At 49.7% G+C, this 24,537-nt stretch overlaps 1 protein-coding gene across 6 annotated transcripts in view; it reads left to right on the forward strand.

Moving 5' to 3' along the window:
• PBX3 (PBX homeobox 3) overlaps positions 1-21,582 on the forward strand; it is a 100,710-nt gene extending 79,128 nt beyond the window's left edge. For 5 of the 6 annotated variants that reach the window (XM_050319845.1, XM_050319843.1, XM_050319847.1 and 2 more), the window contains 7 exons: positions 2,163-2,404; positions 6,429-6,619; positions 8,354-8,489; positions 14,813-14,978; positions 16,194-16,306; positions 17,145-17,234; positions 20,024-21,582. In XM_050319845.1, coding sequence (XP_050175802.1) covers positions 2,163-2,404; positions 6,429-6,619; positions 8,354-8,489; positions 14,813-14,978; positions 16,194-16,306; positions 17,145-17,234; positions 20,024-20,116 — 1,031 coding nt within the window. In that variant the 3' untranslated portion in view covers positions 20,117-21,582. The remainder of the gene's footprint in view (positions 1-2,162; positions 2,405-6,428; positions 6,620-8,353; positions 8,490-14,812; positions 14,979-16,193; positions 16,307-17,144; positions 17,235-20,023) is intronic. The other variant, XM_050319848.1, reaches the window with a different exon arrangement.
• The last annotated feature ends 2,955 nt before the right edge of the window (positions 21,583-24,537 follow it).

Consider the following 24,537-nt stretch of genomic DNA (forward strand, 5'->3'; position numbering starts at 1 on the left):
GACGAGCTGCGTCTCACTGGTGACAGAGAGTTCATCAGTTTTGCTGTCCCCTGCCCCCAGGGACACCAACACTATTAGTTGTGCTGATCTGCTTCGTATAGTTCATAAGGAAAGCTTGGAATTAACACAGAGCTTAATTCTTGTTAGAATCAGTTAATCAGCTCGTGGCTTTGCCATTCAAATGAGTGATGTCTCACTCAGGGGCAGGATAAATGTTGTGTGTGTGTCCCCCACACACATCCCTTTGTCAATGAGTGTCCATGGACTCGCGTGCTCCGGACAGGATGCTCTTGGATACGTTGCTTGAGATGAAGATGAACACAATATGCCACTCCTCTGTCACCAGCCCCAGGGACATCTTGGGTTACATGCGAGACACCTGAGCAGCTTCATCATTGCCCTCATTGACTGCGTTTCTATTTGTTGTGCTTCAGGGCTCCTCGCCAGCTCCTGTGATCTCAGTGCAACATCAGCTCCTGCTGTTAAACTTCAGGGGCCACTTGCTGTCCTGTGTCAAGTTTATAGAGAAGGGTTGGGGATTTGGAATATTAATTTAATTCTGGGTGCATTGTGTCAGTTTAGACAAAGCCCTTTAGCTTTTGCCTGCTAGTGGAAGTAAAAAATACAGAAATCACAGCAATTTTACCAAATTATTTTGCTGCGGGTTTTGGCTGGGCATCTGCATCTGGGAGCAGAGTGGGACTATGATGGGATACTGAGAGGGGGATGAGTTCCATAGTGGAAATGCGGTTGGGTTAAAGCAGCTGGAATAGAGCACAGGAAACATGGACTGAGAAAGAGTCCAGAAGCTAAAAGAAGAAACAACAATAGAAATCATTGATGAGAAGGAAAAGGGAGCTGGCGTGGATTAAAACCAGGACACTGTTGAACATACTGGCAGCAGAGCAGAGGAGGAGTGAGATGAACAGGGGACCAGCTCACTAAGGAAATCACCCGTGTTATGGCACTGCAGACCAGGGGAGCTGCAAGAGCCAGGGCAATGGGTCCTAGGGAACGAGGGGGTGAGGGATGGGGTGATCCGGGGAGGCCACGGGGCTGCCTTGGCCAGGGACCACCCCCATCCTGCTGCAGGGAACCCCGAGTGCGGCATCACCCTCCTGGCCGCAGCACAGGTGGCCTGAGCCGTGCCAGGAGTTGTCCCCAACACGCTTGTGCCAGCCCAAGGGCATGCCAGGATGATGCGTGGTGTCATCAGCCCTTGCCTGTGGACATCTGCTCAGGCAACAGAAATAATTTAAAGAGATGATGAGACATCTTTATTATTCCCATGAAATTATATGGAATTATAGTTTTAAATGAAAGTGACAGGTTTAAAATGTGTATTTTAGAGCAAAATTAATGCTGTGCTTTCTTCAAGGTGTGGGGGGTCATCTCCTACTGCCCATGGGGTTTGGGACAGCAAGGGTGGAATTCCTGTGTGAAGCCAGAAACCATGGGCACACATGGAAGTGGCTGCATCCATGGAATTTGTGCTGGTGGGAGCCACAGAATCCTTTTCACTTTCCCCCTGCAGCTTCCTGTAGCTGAGGACTAAGTGGCAGCTTTTCCCCAGGCACTTTAAACCAATGCTTGGGTCTCATGGGAGCAATGGAATCCAGTGGGACAGGTCTCCCTAAGAATAACTTGGTGCTCATATCCATTTGGAAGGAAATAAGAAGCAAATCAGTTATTTTCAAATAAATAATGCACTTTTACCACACAGCCTTGCACCAAAGTGATATAACAAACAGGGTAGTAGCAGCCCTACGTGGGCTTAGCTGGGTCTTGGAAAACAACTGGAAGGCAAATGTCCCTGTCCTCATGTGAACACCCTTCTGGTTCTTATGACGTGTTTAAAATGCTGCAGGGTCCTTTAAAGACCTCGTGAAGATGGTCCTGCTCTGTGAGGGGGTCCCACGGCACTGCCGTCCCCCCGTGGCGCTGACCAGGCTGTGCTTCACGGGACCAGGTGTGGAGGGGGGTGCCAGCTGGGGTGCTGAGGCCATGCCAGAGGCAGGGCCAGGGCAGGGCTGGTGCCCGTGGCCCCCAGGCAAGGCGGGCGCTGCAGGGGGCTCCTCGCAGGCGTGCAGCGAGCGGGCAGTGGCCGGGCAGATGCAGCAATACTGACTGTGTTTTCTCTTGTTCTTTCTTTTCTGCCTAAGGTTTGAGCATCCGAGGAGCCCAGGAGGAAGACCCTCCCGATCCTCAGCTAATGAGACTAGACAATATGCTTCTGGCAGAAGGAGTCTCAGGTCCGGAGAAAGGTGGGGGATCGGCGGCAGCAGCTGCAGCCGCAGCAGCCTCTGGAGGGTCTTCAGATAACTCTATTGAACACTCAGATTACAGAGCCAAATTGACCCAGATCAGACAAATCTATCACACAGAGCTGGAGAAATATGAACAGGTCAGACATCAGTCTCTCAGTTGTTCGTGTACCTGCCACTGCTCTCCTCTGCTTGCAAGTGCCCGCTGCTGCCCGCTCTGGATCATGTCCCTTCCTCCCCTTCCCCACCCCTCTGCCTGTAAAGAGCCATGATGAGAGTCCATCGGGCTCCAAGGAACCACTGGCTGGGGCAGGGTGTGTTTTGCATGCCCGAGTGTTTTCTGTTGTCTGTAACTGCACAAAAGCAACACCTGAGCCCACGTTTCTCTCCTTCGCCCAGAGCAGCAGAGAGGAGGAGAGATGTCCATCACTTGGTGCCACCCTCTCCCCTGTGATGAGGTGTTGCAGAGCTGGGTCTGGTGAGCTGGGGAGCACAGGCTGCACTAGCCGTCTCAGCCCACGGGCTCCCAGAGCAGGTGGTGGGAGGCTCTGGCCCGTGACTTGGCCACGGCAGGTCGGCCGGAGCAGATTGAAAAGGAGTAGGCAGAGAGGAGCCAGCAGACCTCCTGGACCAGGTTTTGGGACAGGAACTAGAGTAATCCTGGTTCAGGCAGATGCTGGCACTTGGTGTTTTTGTTTGGAGCAAAGAGCATATTGCAGAGACCCATGGGTTCGCCTTCACCACTGGAACCTGGTGACCTGCCACATGTGCCACGCTAGTAGCACCAGGAACAATTGCCCTGTGCTGCCAGGTGCCAGCAGCACAGTGTGGCTTGGGTGCCAGTGGCCCTGCCTCATCTGTGTTGCCTCTCTCACTGTGTTGTTCAAGTGGTGAACAAATAACTGGGCATATAGCTGTTAGGGTCTTTATGCAAATCTCCTGCTCTCCCCTGACCCCCCAAGGCCCCAGCTCTCCTGTGTGGACCCCTGGGCTCTCCTCGCCCTGCCGGGTGCAGGCACAGCACTGGGATGGGGATGGCTGTCGGATTAATGAGCCCCACGCAGCAGCAGCGTGTCTCATACAGCCACAGAGACACAGGATGGAAGCAGATTTGGGCCAGAGCGGTGGCAGGTTGGTGCTTGCAGCTGGTTCCTGGCAAACATCCTTGGACTCTTAATAAGTTTAATGATGTGGTGGAAGCAGGAGCATTTTTTGCCCTGTAGCTCCATTTACAAAGATTTCAGCTGAAATGTCACAGCCATCCGTCCACACCACAGGAAACTTTGGAGGATGCTCAAGTGCTGCTGGAGCAGGAGAGAGGGGTGGAGCTGCTCTGAGACATGCACGCTTCCCCACGGATCCTGACACCCAGCCACGTCTGCTCAACAGAAATATGATAATTTCCCCAGCCTGGCAGCAAACTGTCTCCCGCTGGTTTGTCTCACCACAGTGCCTGAGAGGCAGCCAGGGCTTGGCATCTCAGCCTCTGGCGCTGCAGGTTCTGGGAGGCGGGTGCCCTCCTGCACCGGGGAGCCCAGGCCGGGCACCTGCCCACGCTGCGGAGCCGCTCCTGCCATCCCTGTGGCAGCAGCAACCAGAGCGCCTTCCTGGGGACCATTTCCAGGCTGAGTTTGATCCTGATATTTGTTGCCAGTTAGGGGAATGCACTCAGGAAAGGAAAAAAAAAGGGGAAAGAGAAATGGAAAGTGTGTCACGCCATCACCCAGTGCTCCCTCACCGGGTGCCGGGAGAAATGGCCGTGCACAGGCAGCGCCTTCCATAATTTACAGCTCCTATAACAGAGATGACATATTGAAAGCTATCTGCTGTAATTACACTGAAATACATTTTTTGCTGTAGGCAAAAGTACTGTAAGGGTCCCAGGCCTCCCAGAGCAGCTGGGAACCCACTTCCTGAGTTCACAGATGTCTCCTGAACTCACCCCGAACTGGGGTGAAGTGTGGTGGCTCAGAAGCCACCACCAGCCCCACAGAGCACTGGCTGCTACCCTGCCCCTAAACACTGTTTTGGGCCATTTCCTCTGTTTCTTGTGCTTGTCTGTGATGAAGCACTGAGGCAGCAGGAGCATCCCTGCTCCTACAAGGTTTCTGAGCAGGTTAACAAGGCCATCACTTATAACCTGACATTATTAATAATGTCTCGGGCACCAAGCAGAGGCCTGAAAAATAGTCCTGGAAAAGGGATCAAGTAGCCTGGACGCTATAAATAAACAAGAGAAACAAGACAAAGCGTCAGAGTCTTCTGAGCTTCCCCTCACTGTGCTGCGTGAGGCAGCTCTGCAGAGGGGAGGTGCAGGTGGAGATGAATTAAACCCAGGCTCTCCAAGCAGTTTGTAGACAAACCAAGTCTCGTCAGGCAAGTCAAGTAAAATCAGGCAAAGGTTTTTACTTCTTGAAAGCAAGAAACTCACTTTTGCTTTGAAATGTCCAGTTTTTGATACTGGATCTCTTATAGAAAAGACATGGTTGAAAATATTTCTAATGCAACAGTTGCCATTTTTATTGTACTTTAAAATTGAATTCCCCGGATCTGAAAAGGGGGAATGTGGCAAGCTGCGTGCCCGGAATGTCCATCCAGTGCTGAAGTCTTGGGTTCAGCTGTATTTTGGGACAGTCAGAACTGCTATCTGATCTCGGGGAAAGTTGCTACATTTTGGTGCCTGTGTCCCCTTCCCCCTGTGCATCGTTTCTCGTGTGAGCCAAAGCTGATGCTCCTGCTGTGGTCAGAGGGTTGGACCCAGCTTTTGCATGCTCAGGTTGTCCCTTGATAAGAGAATATACGGATGGGAAGTGAGGATGAGACGTGTTGGACTCCTCCATCTGCAGCTCAGAGAGTCTTGACAAACCCAGGGGTGGCAGTGGCAGGATGGACGAGCTGTGGCAGCCACACTGGTGCCACACGAGCAGCCGTGGCACCACGACCTCGGCGGTGGCAGGCGAAGGGCTCTGCACCAGGGCTTGCCCAACCTCACCAAGTGCTGCCTCCAACGAGTGCTGCAAGGATGTAAATTAGCCTGTAATTTACTTTCAGTAGTGTAAAGAAAAAAAAAATCACTTTGCCTGAAGTGTATGCATCTTTCTTAAGGGTGTACCCAGATTTTAATTATCTAAATGTAAATACTTAACGAATTTTACTTAGAGTAATGAGCTAAAGTGCACACTACATAAATGAGATGTTCTAATTAATCATGTATGAACTACTGGTTTAAAGAAAAGCTATGTGAATTCTGCGAATGTTGGGCTATTGCCAAATTGCTAATCAGCATTTGCATTCATAGATGGCTTCACTTAATAAGTTGTGAGACGTTCAGCAAATGTTATAGGAAATTATGAGTTTTTAGATGCATAAACTTTTCACTTTTAACTCTTTCCCTCACATAATCTATTGAAACGTAGGAGAATCCTTGAAAGTGTGGTTGTCATACACATTGTGTAGGTGTTTTGCAACCTGGCTTTAGAAAGCAAAGGGGACCTAGCAGAGTTTTTAGCAGGTTCCAGCGAGAGGAAGGCAGGACAGCAGTGTGACAGCCACTTGGTCATGTGGAGGCTTGTATCAAGGGGTTCCTGGTCGTGGTGCAGCCTGGAGAAGTTTGTATCAATGTTCCATAGTCTGAGAGTGATAATTAAGGGCTCCTTGTGCCTTCCCTCCCTCAGCGCCTTGGTTGCCTGGTGTAGGCCAGACTGGGCACAGTGTCACCCACCCGCTGAGGGGACACATGGTGCTCAGAAAGGTCTTGGGTTCCTCAGTGCTGTGAGGGCATGGGGCTCGGGGCTGCCCTGCCCAGGCTTTGCCCACCTGGCTCAGAGGTGTGCTCACACCTCCTGTCAATCCTGCTCCTGCTCGCAGCTGGTACAGGCACCGATCCAACCACTCCTCTCCACAGGGACGTGGGGATGTGGAAAAGGATGAGCGTGGCAGGAAGGAGCAGTGCCATGGTCACTTGGCTCCCCTGGCTGCTCCAGGACGGCCCTGTGTCTCCTGGACAGGGTGTGTGGGATCTGCTGCCGTGGCCACGTGCGGAGGGATGGGACCGAGCAAGCATCCCTCAGTTCCCAGTGCTGTCTTTCCCCCAACAGCTGGGTCAGAGCTTGTGTCCTTGTGGGACAGCACAAACCCATGTCTGAGTCTCTTCTTCCTCCACAGGCATGTAATGAATTTACCACACATGTGATGAACCTCCTCAGAGAACAGAGCCGGACACGTCCCATTTCTCCCAAGGAGATTGAAAGGATGGTGGGCATCATTCATCGAAAATTCAGCTCCATCCAGATGCAGCTCAAACAAAGCACTTGTGAAGCAGTAATGATTTTAAGATCAAGGTTCCTCGATGCCAGGTAAGGCAGAGGCAAGTGCCCCCATCTCTTTCTGGGGTGAAGAGATAATTTCTGGGCCCGGGAGAGCCCGGTGGTGCAGGGATGTGTGGGAGAGGCTGCTCTGTCCCACCAAAGCCCATGGCCTTTGTCCTTCACCTAGAGCTGCTGTGAAAGCAGAGAAGCCTGCACAGAGGTTTCAGACACAGCGAGGTCTTTTCTACGTATTTTAGTGCAAAGACTGGACTTGTTTTCCCTCCCTCAGACACCCACATTGCTGCCAGAGCTTGGAGCCCGTTCCCGCAGCCAGAGTGGGCTGCTGGCTCCACAGGCTGCCGGGAGGCAGACAAGGATTAGGAGAGGGGTTTATGGGAACAGTCAGATTTGTTTGGAGGCCCAGGTGGGATATGGGTCCCCAGCCCCATTCATTTCGTGGGCCTCCTGTCGGCAGAGCAGGGCCCTGGCAGCTGGCAGAGCCGGGCAGAGCGGGAGTGGAGCCGGGCAGAGCAGGGAGGAGCAGCAGGCACCATGTGGAGCCTCCCTCCTGCAGCAGCTCACGCTTCACACCTGAAAGCTGTGAGGAGCTAAACAAGAGCAAAATAATGTTATTAACAAGGAGGTCACTGGCAGGTGTGGGAAATCAGGGTAATTGCAGGCAGTTGGAGGAGATGTCTGTGGAGAGCTCCAGGAACACGAAGGTAGAGCCTGCAGATGCACATTTTAAAGTGATTTCTTTAAAAAGGAGGAAGGTAAATAAGGCAAAATGAGCGGAAGCACAGTAATGAGATAAACATAGCTCTAGGGAGGGAGCCTGCCTGCTCCAGGATACAGTGCAGTTAGCAGCATCGTGATACTCTGCAAGAGCGCGCTGGGGATTGCGCTCGGCTGCCGGCTGGCCTGGGGCGCCAGCAGTGATTGCAACAGCCCTGGGGGAAGGAGCTCCAAGGAAATGTTTAACTGGAGCTTTCCAGAGGATGTTCCACCGATGGGAGAGCAGCCATTGGCACGGAGGGATGGCACTGCAGCTGTGCAGGCGCTGCCACTGTAACCCGTGCCGTCTGCCGCCGTGTCGGGGGCTGGAGCACGTGCTGGTGTGCTCCGCAAGGCTCCCCATTCCAACAAGGTGCCACACATTGGTGCCTGTCCCACCACCTGTGGGGCCAGAGCCCAGGCCGCACACAGCCCTCGGCAGGGCAGGGCACAGATGGGTCTCCCTCACAAAGCCCTGAAATCCACTTGGTGTCGAAAGCCAATTAGCTCAGGGAGGGCTACGTGAGGACAGGGCAGCTGTGCTGCTCCACTGTGCTCGCCCCAGGGAGCCGTGCAGGAGCCCCAGCTGACCTGTGCTGAAGGGAAGGAGGGCACAGAGGGACTCAGTGGCCAGGAGCTTTGGGCTGGGCTGCGGACCTGGGTGTGGAGGAGCCAAGGCAGGCTGCTGGCTCAGCATCTGCCTCACATTTTCTGCCACAACACATGAATGTGGCCTGTGCCCTCATGGGATGAACTCTGGGAGAGTCAGAGGTGTGAAGCCAGAGGCAGAGTCCAGACCCACAGAGCTGGGTGCAGGACATGGCATTGCAGCCTGGTGCTCCTTCCCGTGGTGTTGGGGTGGCTGAGGGTGGGTGCTGGGACAGCTCTGCTGCATTTCTGTGCTGCAGCACAGGCGTGAGAAATAAGGGCCACTGCCCTGCATCCAATCCTGACAGGGACCCCTTGGCATCAGGAGGAACAACTGTGGTTTTTCTTTTCTCATTTCAGACGGAAAAGGCGTAACTTCAGTAAACAAGCCACAGAAATCTTGAATGAGTATTTTTACTCCCACCTCAGTAACCCCTACCCCAGTGAAGAAGCCAAAGAGGAGCTGGCAAAGAAATGCAGCATCACGGTATCGCAGGTGAGCAACAAGGCGAGCAGGTCCTGGCCCCCTGAACCCCACAGTGTGTCAACCTCCCAGCTCCCCCTGAGATGCTGCCACCTCTCTCCAGGCTCTGGGAGGTGGTTCCAGCAGAGGCAAGCAGTACAGAGCACGTCCTACCCAAAGCACCTCTGTCATCCCTTCACATTTGCGTGTTGACTGTGATGAGGTTTGCAGGGTGATGGACACGGCTGAGCTCTGCAGGAAAGCCATTGTGCCATGGCAGCTGGGGCTTTGTTGGGGTACAAAGGTGTGTGTACAGAGAAGAAGATAAAACAAAAAGGCAACAAGGTCAGCACCCTACTTCACGTCAGCTTTCTTTCTGTACAACAGCGAGGTTCCTTGCCCTGCTCTGAATTTGTTACAACTGACCATGATTTCAGGGAAAGGGCGTTTTACTGACAGATGTAAAGTCTGTCTTTATAGATCAGAATTTCTTTGATTGCTCAAAGTTGTTTTTAGAAGCCAGCCAGAAATTCAGCCTCTTGCTATGCTGAAGAGTGACTTCTCTGTAGCAAAACTGCATTAGGCAGATTTACTCTTTTTACCATATAGCTATTCCTGTGAAGTTCGTGCAAGAAAACCAGCATCTCCCCAGTCAGGAGCGCACCCTCGTCGGCTGTGGCTGCTTTCTGTGTGGGCCAAAGTACATGTAGAGCTTGGACTGGTGTCTTGCAGTGGTGCTTAGGCCAATGACACCACCGAGCCTTCCCTCACCAGGCAGCTTGAGAAGCAAAACACTCTGCATTTCTTGTAGCCTGTATGATAGAAACCCCAATTACTCCCACACAAATTGGGCTCATATAGCTCAGGGAAGGTTGAACTTGGGTAGCAGAGAAGTGCCTTGGCAGTTTCCAAGTTTTCCAGCCACCCCCTTCCTGTTGTGAGGGCCTGTGTGCCAGCTCCTCCCTGCTCCCTCAGCTCCCTTATCAATATTTCAGGTCCTTGAGAGGAGCGGTGCCTGCGGCGCGTATGTTAACTATTAATGATCACAGGCTGCAGTATTGGCATTATTAGCAATGCAACCTTTAGCTTTATAATTAAGACCTGAGTTGAGATTTACTTTACAGGTCTCCACTGAATGCATGAAAAATTCAGGCAATTTATTGAAGTCTTTCAAACGAAAGGCTGCCCAGCTCTCCCAAATTTGGAATTACTTGACTTTGGATGCACCCACAGTACCAACATTGGTAGAACTGCCCCAGGACATGTGTGTGCCTTGCTCTCTCCTTGGCTGTTCCCTTGGCACGCAGCACGTACCGCTCTCCAAGCAGGGTGGGAAGTGCACGGTGCCAGGGAAAGGTACGGGATGGAGATGGGGACAATTTCTCCCAGTCCATTTACAAATGGCTGTGGTGATGGGCAGGATTTTTTTGAGGGAAATTCAGCATGGAACTTGTTCCCTCCCACATTGCTCCTTCATCGCTGTTAGCATCACACAGGTGACTGCAGGGTGCAGGGCAGCTGTGGTGGCTGCCTGGCTGCTCTCCCATGCCCTCAGGCATCCCTGTGGCTGCTGTGGATGCCTGGAACCAGCCAAACAGCACGAGAACACGAGTGCCAGGACACTGTGGTCTGCAGCCCTATGTTTTGCTGCTGATTTCGGTCCTTGGCATGAGACAGTTTGTGACAATTCCTTCAGTAAGTGGTGTCCAGAAATTTCCCATGTGATCTGAGGCAGCCTGTTGTGTAGTCAGGAAAGGCCACGCTGTCAACACCAACTTGAAGAAACCAGAAGTTCTTCAGCTTTGTTAAAATGTGACTGGGGGAGATGACATGGGAAGGAGCCCACCAGACCTGCTGAAGAGCTGTTCCCTGCACACCCAGCAGTGAGTTGGGCCTGGCAGGGAAGGGGTTAGTGATCCCACCGAGTGGACAGATAAAAGACCAGATCTAGATAAGGCTGAAGTGACTAAAGGAAATGAGATGGAACATTTGAGAAGCCATAACTGATTGCTTCTAGTGCTAATAGATCTGATTTCTTTCTTAATTGGTTGTTTGATAAGATTTAATGTATATGCTGTAGAATGAAGTAAAAGGCAGGCAGATGGTCCAACAACACAGGCAGAGAGCCTGTGACAGGAATATAGGTTTGTCTCTTTAATATTTGATACAGGCATGAATTAGTTGCTTCTTGAATCCATTAGGAAGTCTGAGTGAGCGATGGGAGTAGCTGCATTGCGTCCTCTGTAGCACTGTGTCCAGCATCCTCAGCCTTGCTGGGTGACATCTCCAGCCTGGAGCAAGGGCACCAGGGACACAGGGCTGGGGCCTTGGCAATGACTTGAGCTTAGCTCTGGCAAGATGTTAGAAATGGCTTGGGAAACCTCAGGATGATTTCGGAAAGCCTGGAAATGGGGCCCATCATCTAATGGGAGAGGAGCATTTGTGAGAGAGAGGTAGTGCCTGTGGTCAGCTGGTTGCTTGAGTTCCTGATGGATCTACTGTCAAAGCTGGAGAACATGAATACCGTGGATATCCAAATCTTTGATTTCCAAAGGCAATTCCAAGGGCTGCATGGGGGTACTGCAGAGTTAGTTGGTATTTTCTAGGTCAAACTGGGCTGGAGTTGTTTTTCCTTGTACTGAAAAGGGTATCTATTTTTGAGGCCATGTAGCAGAAAAGCTGTGAGCAGACACTGTTGAGCAGCCCCACACACGCTCTGGTGGCTGGCAGCAGAACTAGGAAGATGCAGTCCAGAACTCAGGGAATTGAGCAGTCACTGAAGTCCTGGCAGGAGCAGCCTCGCAGGGGACAAGCAATGGCATCCGAGTGAGTGACTGAGCTACACCTTACTCAGGGTTTTCATGGAAAATCTCTAAGGACGTGTATTTCCAGCCTTGACCAAGCGCCCCTCGGACCATGCTGTGTCTGGCACTGTGCCCCATTTACCTCCCAAGCTGCAAATGCCCTGAAGGAGCAAATAGCTGGGAAAAGAAATGAATAATGTTAATGGGTGACTTCCCAAACTCCTCGAGCTGGTGGCTCATCTTTGATGAAGAGACTTTGTCCCTTCCCTGGCTGTGCCAGGCTCCTCCACAGCCTCTCCTAGCGATGATCCAAGGTGTTTCTCTCTTGTGCTGTCCATGCCTTGTAAGTGCTGGGGACAGATTCGTGGCTGAACATTTGCTCCCTCAAACACTTAATTAGTGAGTGTTTTGGGTCATCCTCCCCCAAAATTAAGTCGCTCAGTGGAAATCTTACTGCCATGGCACTTTACTGAGCTGCAAAGAAAATTGTCTCCCAGAGTCGTTTCGTTGCAGATGGGAGATCAATGGTTTCAGTTTTGATATTGGTTTTTAAAATAATATGTAGAGAAGGTTTTCTAAGAAAAGCATAAAGACAAACTATTAAGATGAACACCTCACACAATTTCATTTTTAAGAATATGGAAAAGGTAATTCTGGGAAAAAAGTGTCCTTAGCAGAGAACATTTTTTGCTATAATTTAGAGCTACTCCATCAGCACATGTTGGAGGGAGATAAACTGTATCATCTGTTCTCCCCTACCATGGCTGTGAGGCTGATATTTTATACTTTTGCAGATGAGCCTCTTTCAAGGTGTCACGAATAAGCATCAGTCCATCACAGGGGCTGGAGAGAGGGCACAGCCAGTGCTGAGAGCGTGGCAGTGGAGTACAGCAATAACATCTTTCACTGCTTCAAACAAAAGAAGGATGTGGTTGACAAGGGAATATTTTTAACATTCTTTTAAAGAAAGGATGCAGGAGCTGGTTTCCAGCACCCCTCGGGCCCCTGCTGCTTCTGAGTTTGTTTCTGTGAGCAGGTTGACAGGGAGAGCCATGGATGGAGGGGCTCTTACCCCTGGACTTCATGTGGGATGCAAGGGAAAAAAATGACACATCATAACTGTGCCACACTGATTTTCAGCATTTTCTGGTTTTTTTTCTGCCATTTTTTAGGTGTGGAACATAAACTATGTGCTACAAACATGGAAACACAATGGAAAGATTTCTGTGATCCATGAATCTGTAGTTCCCTAATTCCAACAGTGATGCTCTTGTGTCAGCTGCATCTTTGCAGAATGAGCACTGATTTATCCCAGAAAATCAGCCACTGTGGAGACACAAGGCAGGCCTGCCCCATCCCAAATCCCACATTAGGCATCTTGATGATTTCAGTAATAATTTATTGTCTTTTTATTTAACATTGCAATTAACATGATAAATAAGTGCAACAGTATTGTTTGAAATGTAATATACAATTAAGCCCAATTAATTAATTGGCCTTCAATGATCAGGAGGAGAAAGATGTTCATTGTTTTTTTTATGTGAAGAGATACTTTGTTTTAATGAAAAATGTGTTTTGAGGCAGCTTGTGATGGTGGGGACTTCCATGTTGAGGGTGAGCGTAGGGCTGGGCGAGGAGCCGGGTCCCGGTGCTGATGGGGGGGCCCAGCAGCTGCATCCTGGTCATCCCTGGGGTGCCAGTGGCACGAGCAGGGCAAGGTGTGCTCCAGCTGGGCAGGGATCCTAAATCCTGCCTGGCACAGCCCTCTGGAGCAGTGCCCAGCCCCTCCTGGCCAGGTCCAGCTACCCGTGTCAGCCGTGCTCTCCCGGCTGTGGCCACAGCCCCTGTGTGTCCCCTGCGTGTCCCCTGCGTGTCCCCTGCGTGTCCCCCAGCCGGGGCCCTGCGCTGCCCTGTGTCCTGGGGGCATGAGGAGTCTTGGGCAGAGGGACTGCAGTGGTGCCTGCAGCTCCCCCGGGAGCTGTGGCTCCTCCAGCAGTCCCCGTGCTGTGCTGTGCTGTGCTGCACGCAGGGTTGTGCTTCACTCTCAGGAAGAGTTTAACATTTCTGGATATTCCTGGGGATGTGGTGTGCGGGTTAAACATAACGTACGAGCACTGCTCCTCTCATTGCTTCCAATTAAACCTTGCTTGTTAGTTTAACCTCTAGGTAATCCCATCAAACAATTGATGTCAAGGAAACACTGCCCACAGTGGCTCTGGATGAGTGGCCATTAATTTTAATTGCCTTGATATTAAAGATTAAGAAGTATTGGGACTAGCAGAATGAAAACGATCTGATGTCAAGCAAATCCACGCATTGAGGCTTCCCCAGGCTGCTGGTGATATTAAAATTTTACTGTGAGAATTAAATAAACCTTTATTAGTGATGGCTGTTGTTTGATTGGTCCAGGGGCGTGCATAAACAGAGGGGTCTTGCGCACATCCGTGGACAATACGGTTGATGTGCAGAGATTCCTCAATTATGATACTGTTAATAAAGCATAATCTGATTGTACACAATAATTATTTGCTGGGTTTCATTAATGTATTATTGCTTCTGTGACTGACAAGGTGATATTAAGTGCAATATATAGAATACAGTGAAGTATTATCTGGGGAGCAGGATGTATAAGGTGCCTTCTGTGCTACCAGCAAAAGCTAGAGGCTTTCCATTAATTGTGGTTAAACAAAAGCTGTGCTGCATCAAATACAGAAGGATTTGCCTCCTACCTCAGCAGGGTCCTGTACTGGGCACGGGGACGGGACCCCAGCCCCTGCTGTGCCCTGCAGCTGAGTGATAATCGTGGGGCTGTTGCTGGTCCCTTCCCTTTACTGCTGGATTGTTGCAGTTGTTTTTTGTCTCTGCCATGTTGGCTGTTATCCGTGTTCCAAACTGTGTTTGTTGTTTAGGTGCTGTTGCAGCAGCTGAAGTTAAACAAAGCCCCTGAGCAAGACTGTACAAACTTTCCTGAGCGGCTCCAGCCGTGACCCCTGCGTGGGTTAATAGCCGGTGCCCTGGGAGCCAGCTTGGCTTCAGTACAGCATCTTCAAAGGGACATGACAAAGTGACTTTTCAGCCATTATTGATTTATATGATCCCTTTCATTTTCAGCCAACCAAACACGATTCTGTGAGTGGGCTGCCAAGGTTGTTCCAGCCCAAAAATAAAGAACAATTGCTCTCACTGCCCGCTCGCCCTCGCTGAACCGGACCTTGGTCCCTCATGCGCAGCTTTCGGGGTCTTGCAACAGTTTTGTTGACAAATGGCCCATGTTAGCAGGACACAATGGTGTGCTCAGCGGTACAGCAAGCTCCAGGATACGTGTTGTTGTCAGAGTCACCCGTTGTGCCTCAGTTTGCCAACAGAGCAGTGGAGTCAGATCTTGCTCACATCCATAGTGGTGTTTAACTGACCCTGGGTTAGTGCTGAGCAGATACAGGATGAGGGCTGGGGCACACATTTGCTGGTCCAAACATGACATCTCAAAAGCATCCTGCTTTTTCAAGCCAAGAGCTTCACGTCCCTCACCCTTCCCACCTCTCTCCACTGCAGGTGTCCAACTGGTTTGGCAATAAGAGAATCAGGTACAAGAAGAACATTGGGAAGTTCCAGGAAGAAGCCAATCTCTACGCAGCAAAGACGGCTGTGACCGCAGCGCACGCCGTGGCTGCAGCTGTCCAGAACAACCAGACCAACTCCCCCACCACACCAAATTCTGGTACGTACCCATCTGGTGTGTCTGAACATCCCAAAGGGCCGTCTGTCTCTGAGGACCCCCAGTGGAGCCCTAGTGGGCTCACTTGGGATGAGGAGGATGCAGCTCCTTAGCAGCCCTAACTGTGGCATGGGGAGTGGTGCCAAGCCCAAGGACCTCCAGGCTGGAGCACAAGAGCCTTGCACTGCCGTGGGTGGCCCAGGAGTTCCACAGCAAAGCTCCCACAGTCGTACGGGAGAGCGGAGAGGGGCCCACGTAATTCCCGCAGTGGGAACGGCTCCTGGCTCAGCCTTCTGGCACCTTCTTTGTTTCTGTAGATATTTTAAGCTTTTTCTCATTCATTGAAAAGAACATAAAATAGGGCAGAGCTCCAAGTCTGGTTTTGTAGAACTGTTAAATTTATTGTCAAGATAAGAACAAAATAGAGGAATATTTTAGCATGCGCTAATTAGAGTTTAAACTCTGAAGGGCTTGAAATGGAGTGAATGTTATAAATAGAAATCTAAGGATGCAACTTTATTTTGGAGTTGCTCTGCCACATGTTCTGCTGCAGTATTTAAGCATCATCTTGCTGGTGTGTTGACAACATTTGCAAGTCTGAGCACTGCATTAGCCAGGGAACGTGGGGGAGGAGTTGCCTTTTGGGGCTCCAGGGGCAAAGGTTACCAGAAGCACAGATGTGTCTGACACTATTTGCAGTCAGGTTTTGCTGCAACTTAGTTATAAACAACTTTTAAAGGGGATGGAGATCCATGGGGAAAAAAAGACTTTAACCAAAAGGAAGTAAGAAAAAGGTTCCTCCTGTGATGGTAATAAACTGGATAATTGGGAATTGCCAGCCATTTCCTTTGGAAGGAGACAAAAGCACGGGCTCAAAATGAGTGTTTGGTGATGGCACCTCACGATGGAGTGATCCACTGGGGGAAAGCTCCAGTATGGGAACTCACTGTTGTCCAGGAGGCTGTTCCAGAGGGAAGAGCTGACCTGGGTGGCAGGGCCCTTCCAGGCTTGCCCAGCACAGCGCTCCGATGTGGGCTGAGAGCCGGGCAGCCCCCGCCGGGAGGAGCCGCTCTGGGGGCCCTGCGGCCGCGCTCACCCCTCTGCCGAGCCCTGCCTGTCCTCTCTGCTCCTGCTGCTTCTCCTTCCCCTGCCCTCAGGTCCTGGGGTTATGTTTTTGCAGCTCTCTGTTATTCAGCTACCTAACTCTTTCCTTTCCAGGTTCTTCTGGTTCTTTTAACCTCCCAAATTCTGGGGACATGTTCATGAACATGCAGAGTCTGAATGGGGATTCTTACCAGGGGTCCCAAGTCGGAGCCAATGTGCAGTCACAGGTAGGAGAAATGCCCCCAGCAGGGCCTTTCTGGCAGGGTAGGGTTTGGGCTAAAAATTCCACCTTACTCTGGCTCTATTAACTGGTCTGGGCCTCACTGCAGAGAGGAGGCTGCATATTTCTGGATGTGGCCTATTCTTACCCTGGCACTGAATTTCACAAATATGAAGGAAAGAGTGATTTTTTTCTGATTGAAATTTTAAGCTTTGTGAATGCATTCGGCTCTGGCTTGAGCTCATGGAATGGGATTGGGTGCGTCTGACTTCCATGGACACTGTAAATCCAGTGAAAATTTCTTTCTTTTTTTCCTTTCTTTCCCTTCTGCCCCCTTTTTTCAAAACAAAAATGACCCACCTTTCTTTCATTTATTGGACAAACTTTTATTTATTAATTAATTCATCTATTTATTTATTTATTTATTTGAATGTCAGAATGCATCTGAAAGGGCTATTACAATACATCTAGTTGTCAGTCACTGTTCCAGTCCTTTCAGAAGGGCTGGCTCCATGGTTTCTGTGCTGTGTACACACCGTCATCTCCTCCATACATGCAAGCACAGACAGGAGTGAATATTCCCAGCACTTTGCAGACACTTGGGAAGGAGCTGCGGGCCACGGTGCTGGGAGGAAGTTGTGTTTGGTGGTGTGAGAAGCAGAGATGTATGGGCTGTAATGGGCATGGATTGGTTGAAATTCTGCCAGTCAGTCTTGATTGATAAATTTGCCTTTCATAGAAGATGCTAAACCCTTTTGGCTCACATTATTCAAAATGTTACCTATTGTAAGTGATGATGTTTTAATAGATTTGGAATGATGAATCCTGTCTCCCTTCGCTTTAAGGTGGATACCCTGCGTCATGTTATCAATCAGACGGGAGGATACAATGATGGCTTGGGAGGAAATTCACTGTACAGTCCACATAATTTAAATGTGAGTACCCAGGGGAACAGTGGTTTGGAGAGCCATAAGCGCAGTGGCAGGTAAATGCAGTCATTAATACCTGTATTAATTGCTCTTTCAATTGTGTTGTTTAATATCACATCTTTGGGGATGAACCGCAGAATAGCTCTTGGTGCTGCTGTAAGGCTTGTTAGTGTAAGAAGAGAGAAATTGCAGAGCTGTGACTATAAACGATTTGAAGTTTTATATGTTTCACCTTATGAGTTAGAAGGTAACACTTGGAGAGGCTCCCTGGCCCAACAGCTGGGCAGAGGCTCTGCTGGGCTGTTCCTGTGCCTGTGTCAGGCATCAGCACTGGCTCTGACAGACTTGGATACCCCTTTGGCCATTTCAAGGGTGCCCATTTTTCCTGTGTTTGAGAAGTACCTTTGGCCCTATTACTCCAAATGGCAGCGAGCAGTGAGTCTGGCAAACAGATGCCAGTAAATCGAGGGATTATGGGCTTGATGGTGATAGGTGCTAAATGTCCTCCCGCTGGCGTAAGTGATGGGATGTGACAGTGCCCGGGCCAGGCCTGAGGCTGCGCGAAAGGCGCCGGGATAAACAAACACGGGATCTGCTCTTCCTTTGGCATGGGAGCCCAGGATGGAACACCCCACGGAGCAGCCTCTTGGTGAGGGCTCCAAGGCAGAGCCTGCTCATCCCTCATTCCCAGCTTGCTTCTCGCAGTTACAGCTGCACCAATTAATGCTTTCTTTTTTTTTGATTTTTCGTATTTGCTTAAGAAGTGACTTTTCTTTGTTTTCCATCATATTAATGGACTCTAAAATTACTGTAGAGAATTCCTTGTCCAGTGACTCTCTCTGCTGTCCTGGGGTTCACCCTGGTGTTTCCCAGGTGCTGTGGATTGTGGTGTGGGTGCTGAGCAGCCTCAGGAACCCGTGGAGAAGGGAAATGGGGACACCCAGGGTGAGCTGCTGCAGCCACAGGGAGGGGGAGGCTTTTCCCCTGTTTTGGATTGCCACTTGCCATGAGAGTAAATATTAATGATTTAAAATGTGATTGAAGATGTTCAATTGTAACGGGAAAAAAGTACCATTAAATACTCAAATCTTTTACATTTGAAATGTCAAATCTTTCTTTTTGGGTTTATAAATAACTCATAATAACCCACAACAAACCATATAAAAAGCCTTTTAGTTGCATTTCTCCTTTTTCATTTAAGTGTTTTGAAATGCTTCAGAGAATTTGCGATATCCTTATCAACATGATAAAATATGAAACTGTGATTGCCTGCAGCATTTTACAGACATGAATTCCATCTTCACTGATGAGGCCTGATAAGGCGCTGTTGTATAATACAGTGCATAATCTCAAACCACCAGAGTAAGGATTAATTTATTTGAAAAAAAGAATGCTTGCTGACAACCTCTCCTCCAGCTGCCAAGCTGAGTAAAAATATTGTACATTTGTTGTTTATAAATTTGGATAAAAGAGGAATGATGTTTACTTCAGATGGAATATCTTTAGACTCATATCTGCACAAGAGTTTTTCTTTCTCTAAGTAGATTCTCGTATCTTTACAAAATAAAAACCTGCGGTGCCTCCGCGTTCAGAGCAGGCTTTGTGCCTGTTCAGTCTGTCTGAGCAGCACAGGGGTGTTGGGAGGGTTCAGCCTTGGGGTCGTGCAGGTTGGTGTTGCTGTTAATTTTGCTTAAGGGAACGCAAACGCCTGGGTTTGTCAGGATAAAGCTGCTCTGTTTGATGTTTCATCTGCAGAGGAGATAATTACCGAGGCTCCTCTCCCCCGGTGCAGCCGTGCAGCGTTCGCTTGTTGTGATAGATAACAGTGTTTTTAACGTGGAACCAGGCTGGGTGTGGGGTTTAAGGGGTGACAACTAGGGGCCCCCTGCACATCCCCATGGTGTCCCCCAGCCCAGGGCGCTGGCCCAGCCGTGGATGGTTCCGGTACCGGAGCACCACGAGCACATTTCCCCGCTAACCTTTCCCTGCCAGGGCCGGGGGCTCCGGCAGCGCGGCCGGGGCGGCTCTCGCGGGCGCTGCAGAGGCCTCCCCGTCACTTCCACTCAGCGTCCCCCAACTCACGAGCCCTGCGCCTCCCTCTTCTTGACTGACATAAAAATATGTAGCGACAAGCTGTCTGCCACAGCCGAAATCTGATCAGACATTGATTCCAGCAATTGCCTCGATTGGCCGAGACATAAGGCAAATTTGTTCCTGAGCGCTGCTCGTGCTGATGCAGGTCTGAGGCGGGAGGGCCGGCGGCAGAGGCACGGAGCAGGGCTGGAATGGGGCTGCCTCTGGAGATAATTGGAAAACCGATCCAAACAGCCCCTTTCCACCTCGCAGACCCACACTGGGGAGCTGGGGGAGCATGTGCAGGGAGCCGGATGGGGCAGCTCTGTGGAGGGTCCCGTGGGTGGGGAAAGGCCATTCCGAACTTTGGGAAGCAAAGGGAGATGCAGGGGTTAAACATGGATTGCCCCAGGCTTGTCTTCTCAGGGGAAAAAGCTGAAGTGCTAGTGAAGGGATGTTCCTCATTAGAGCACGGATGGTCTCTGCAGAAATTCCACAGTCCTGATTGCAGCCAGTATCTGGCTGAACGCTCCTGCTTTCCCTGCTCAGCCCACATCCCACACCTAATGCCACCAGCGCAGATCCTGCAGCCAGAGGGAGTGCAGGAAAATCCCCTTCCCAGATCATCTCCCCCAGCCCCGGGCTGGCCAGCCCTACACTCGCAGCGTACGGTGTAATTAATATGTGCAATGGTATCAATTGACTTGTTTTTGCCTTTGCAGGCTAATGGAGGCTGGCAGGACGCAACCACTCCATCTTCTGTGACTTCCCCTACAGAAGGGCCGGGAAGTGTGCACTCGGATACCTCTAACTAATCTCCTAGCAACACTTTTTCCCTGAGCTGAGATGCCTTGATTAGCGCATTCAGAGTCGCAGGAGAAAAAGGAAAGAGTTTTTTGTAGCCAACCACCTACAGCTTTACTGTAAAACCTTGTCTTATTAGAAAACTTGGTAAATCTGTTTTTTAAAGGTATCATAATCATTTGTATTTATACTTAAAACACACAATGTTAAAAAGCACTTTATCCAATTAGGCCAAGATTTAGCATTGTTTATAGCCCTGTAACTATTTTATCATAATTTATTATCAGCAGTTTTAATGATGTTGGTCTAACAGTTGCCAATTACTTGGCCTTAAGGGTAAAAGTACAGGACAAGCTTAACCTCAGTAGCAAGAGCAGACACAAAGAACCGCCTCACCCAAATTTAACTGTGTGCATATTTCTATGGAGAGCTGACAGGAATCGCAGACTTTGATTGTGTTTCATCTTTTCATATCTCTCACAGAGCTGGAATAAAAAGAGCTGTTCAGTTATTTCGGTTAACAATGGTTGTGTTTAAGAATCCTTATTCGTCACATTTTTGTTGTGATCTATTGTCTTACAAATTAGATTGGAAGCCAGGATCATCTTTTCTTGCTAAAGCCCCCCCGGACCCCGAGTCTCCTTTCTGTATCCCGACACGGACACAGGTTGTTCTTGGGAGATGACGACTCTTGCTGCTGGTCTCTGTGCACACCACGACCTGGGGTTTTACAGTACGAGCTGGATGCTGCCACGCCTGCCAAGGGCTGGTGCCTCTGCTTGGCAGCAAACCACAAACAAAGGAAAAGGAAAGGAAAAAGCACCGTGATATGGAGTGTTGTACATAGTGTAGCAAAAGAGTATTTATACATCTCACCAATCAAACACAGCTTTATTACCTCATGCGAACTCATACAAACCAATAGACTTTCAACATGTTCTGTAGCTTAGAGTGCTCACTTACTACCTCTGAACGATACTCACGCTGTAGTTTGTCTCTTTCTTATCTTTTTGCATCTTGTAATTAACTCTGTTTCCCCACGAAATGTAATGTACATTGTAATCTCCTACGAATCAGGGTTGCCTTGGCAACTGCTAAAGAAGCGGAAGTGGAAACATGGGGTCTTAGGTTGGACACAAAACAGTGCAACTGTTGTAAATACTGAGAAGCATTTTGAATGTTCTTCATCTTGTTACTAATCCACGCAAAAAACAACAACTAATTGTAATGCATACAGACTTCAGTATTCGGTACTGTACATCCCCCTGGGTCGCAGGGGCCCTTTCTCTCTCTCTTTTGTATTGTATGCGATTCTGAAACTGATTGAGTCATGAAAATAATTTGTGGCAGTGATTCTAATGTATTAAACCGTTTCGTGTTACTTTCTAACTGGATTACACCCTGGATTGAAAAGTCTTCCTCGTGGTAGTTATATGTAGTTTCAAACATGAATAAACTTTTTGCTTTCATGATCGAACGTTGAGGTTATTTTTTCCTGCTCAGTTCAAGTCAGCCTGAAGAGACGTGTCAGCCTCCAGAAGAGCGAGCTGGGCATGGAGCAGGAGCTGAGCATCTCTTTAAACACCAGCAGGTCCTTGTGTCCTCTTGCCCGGAGAGCACTGGAAATACTGGGAGAGGCTGGGCGAGTCCTGGGCAGAGGCTTCCACCTGCCAGCCCCTGCCTCCACTGCCACCCTGCTCTGCTCGGGAACCACAAATCAAGTGGAGGCAAAGGAAGGGGTCAGGCCTTTAAAAGAGTTTAAAAAACATCATCATATTCACTCTTAATTACCATTTTTATTTAGCATTAACTTTGGAGCTACAGCCTCAGCTAGCAAGTCTAATGTGATTATAAAAATATTTTTCTTTATTAAAAAAACTTTTTTGGAAGGACGTATATATATAAATGCTAATTTTAAGTATTTTTAATAAAGTAAAGGTCAATAACAGGTAATAGCCTATTTACCATATCTCAAGGAAATTGACTCACAGGAAATCAAATTAACGTTAATCACTTGCAGCAAATGGTCTTTGATAAATATAACTACTCACTACTCGGGTTAGTGCAGCTAGGCAGGAGGAGCTCACCACTGCCAGCCCTGCTGGGCTGGAGCTGTGGCTCAGCTGGCTCCGAGGAGCCACTGGCCATCACCTTCCCTTCTCTTCAGCTCTTCAAGCCTTCAGATGTTGTTTTGGTGGCTGAATAATTATTTCCATGATTCAATGATCTTGTGGTTCCGATTATCAACAATTCTTGTATCAGGTTGTTTGGTCAAATACCTTTGTTCACCAGCTCTCCAGCTGGGACTGTGGTGACTGCACCCCACACTCGTGCACCATTGCTGCTCTTGTTCGTGGAGCAGACTCACCTCAGTCAGGTTTGGAATTGAACATTGCTTCTGTTACAGGTGGTGCATTTAAATAAACAAGTAAATAACTAGATGTACATTGCAAAGCCTTGGTTATCATTTAACAAGAGCTGGGGCACATGGGGACTGTGGACATCTGAAGACTTCTGCGTGCTGAGGACAAAGCACCCAACAATTTGCATTTGCTAATGGAGCTCCCGAAGTCCATGCACTCTGTGTTTCATCTCAATGGAAATGGTATTTTGTATTTTAAATGTAAAGTATGTCAGTGGAGGCGTAGTAGGCAGCGTAATGAACACTCAGACGTCCCTCATCTTGATCACATCTCTGCTGGCCACAGGCAAGGACCTGTCACACACTGAGGAGGTTCATAGGAAGGCCATCAACAACCTTTGGGCCGCCCTTGCCTGCCCCACGCCCGCTGGGCATCATTAGCTGCTGCTTTACAGCATTAAGGCTTTGGGTCCCTTTGAATTACAAGTGCAATTTGGCCTTTCCTTACGTTGGAGAACAGACACATGGCTCCACGGCAAATAATAAACATCTTATCCTTGAGGCCTGATCACTCATCAGGAACGTTTACTGCCAGCACCAGTACTAGGATCAAGCTACTGATGGTATATTGTGTTTCACCTGGTAGCTACAGCCCGAAGGGCCATCAGAGCCTTGTGCAGATCAGCGACTCATGCAAGGGGAGGAGACCCTCTGCTCTCCCATCCTGTGACTGCTCAGCGGCACCATCCTTATTCCCTGTGCCCAGGTTTGAGCTGTTGGCACATGAGCCTTGCAACCGGAGCCCTGGGGCCAGAAGAACAAAGCCCACCAGCCCTGTGGCCGTGGCTCCCACCAGCCTTGGGAAGGGCCAGCCCAGAGACCCTGTGTGGAGCACAGCAGGAGCAAATGGAGGATTTGCAGCGTGTCCCAGGAATCGCCATCTCCTGTGCCTGGCACTGACCTAAGGCGCCCGTCACTGGGACAAGCACGAGGTTGTCTGGAGGAGAGACCCACGGTGCTCCCCTGGGTACCACTCGACTGGCCACTTTTGGAACCAGCCCCAGCTGTGTCTGACCTGCTGCGCTTGGCGTGGAGCACGGCCACTGCTCTGGGGTGTCCTCAAGGAGGGGCCGTGAGAAGTCCAGCAGCCGGGGAGACACGAGGCCTGGCATTCTGGCAAAGGCACCAGGTTTGTGGCCTTCTGAGCCATGGGAGCAGCCCCACAGCCTCAGAGTCCCCCAGAGAACAGCAATCCTTCATGTGCCAACAGCGGAGCAGGTGACGAGCTCCTCTCCCTGCACCCAGCTCCCTGTGTATCTGGCCTTGGATGCGACAAGGGATCCTCAGCCCAGGAAGGGAAGAGTGGGGAGATTGTGACCTTGGGGCATTGCAGGATCTGTACCCCTTGGGACTAGGGCAGTGGGGGCAGCTCTGCTGCCTTGGCACTACGTGTGAGAGGCTGAGCGGTGCTGTGTGATCCCGCAGTGATGTGACCACACACGAGCTAGATGTGCCATGCCGATATCTGTGCCATGTATTTCCAATGTGATAAAAGTAACTGCAAGTAACTGAAGATGTTTCCAGTTTGTGTTAATAAAATACATCTTTTTAAAGAATGGAATTCTTCAAAGATTGGCAAATTTTATTTTATTTCATTAGCTTTAATGTCACTGCCATATGGACTGTGAAGAAAAGTGAACCATTAGATCAGAGGGACTGAATTATCAGCGTGACACGGAAAGCTCTGATACAATTGTTAAGGATAAGCCCTGGAGTGATTTATTGCCTGCATTGTATTAGCCACAGAGGAGTTATGATATGCTCCCCATTCCTGTATCATATTAGGATTTTATTAGTCTAATATGACACGGTAATATAATATATGATTAGAATTCCCATCCAGTGATCCTTCCCTTGGTGGTGGGAGCAGGAGACAGTTTTGTGCTCAGCAGCTCCCTTGCCACCGTGCCCAGGGTGGAGGGACCTACCTGGGATGGCACAGCAGCTGAACCAGTCTCTTGGCCATCCCGGGTGGGATGTGGGGGCCGTTGTGTTCTGTGGGCTGCCTGT

The sequence above is a fragment of the Myiozetetes cayanensis genome, unplaced genomic scaffold (assembly GCF_022539395.1).
Source record: "Myiozetetes cayanensis isolate MyiCay16 unplaced genomic scaffold, myiCay2020 scf23, whole genome shotgun sequence".
NCBI lineage: Eukaryota > Metazoa > Chordata > Aves > Passeriformes > Tyrannidae > Myiozetetes > Myiozetetes cayanensis.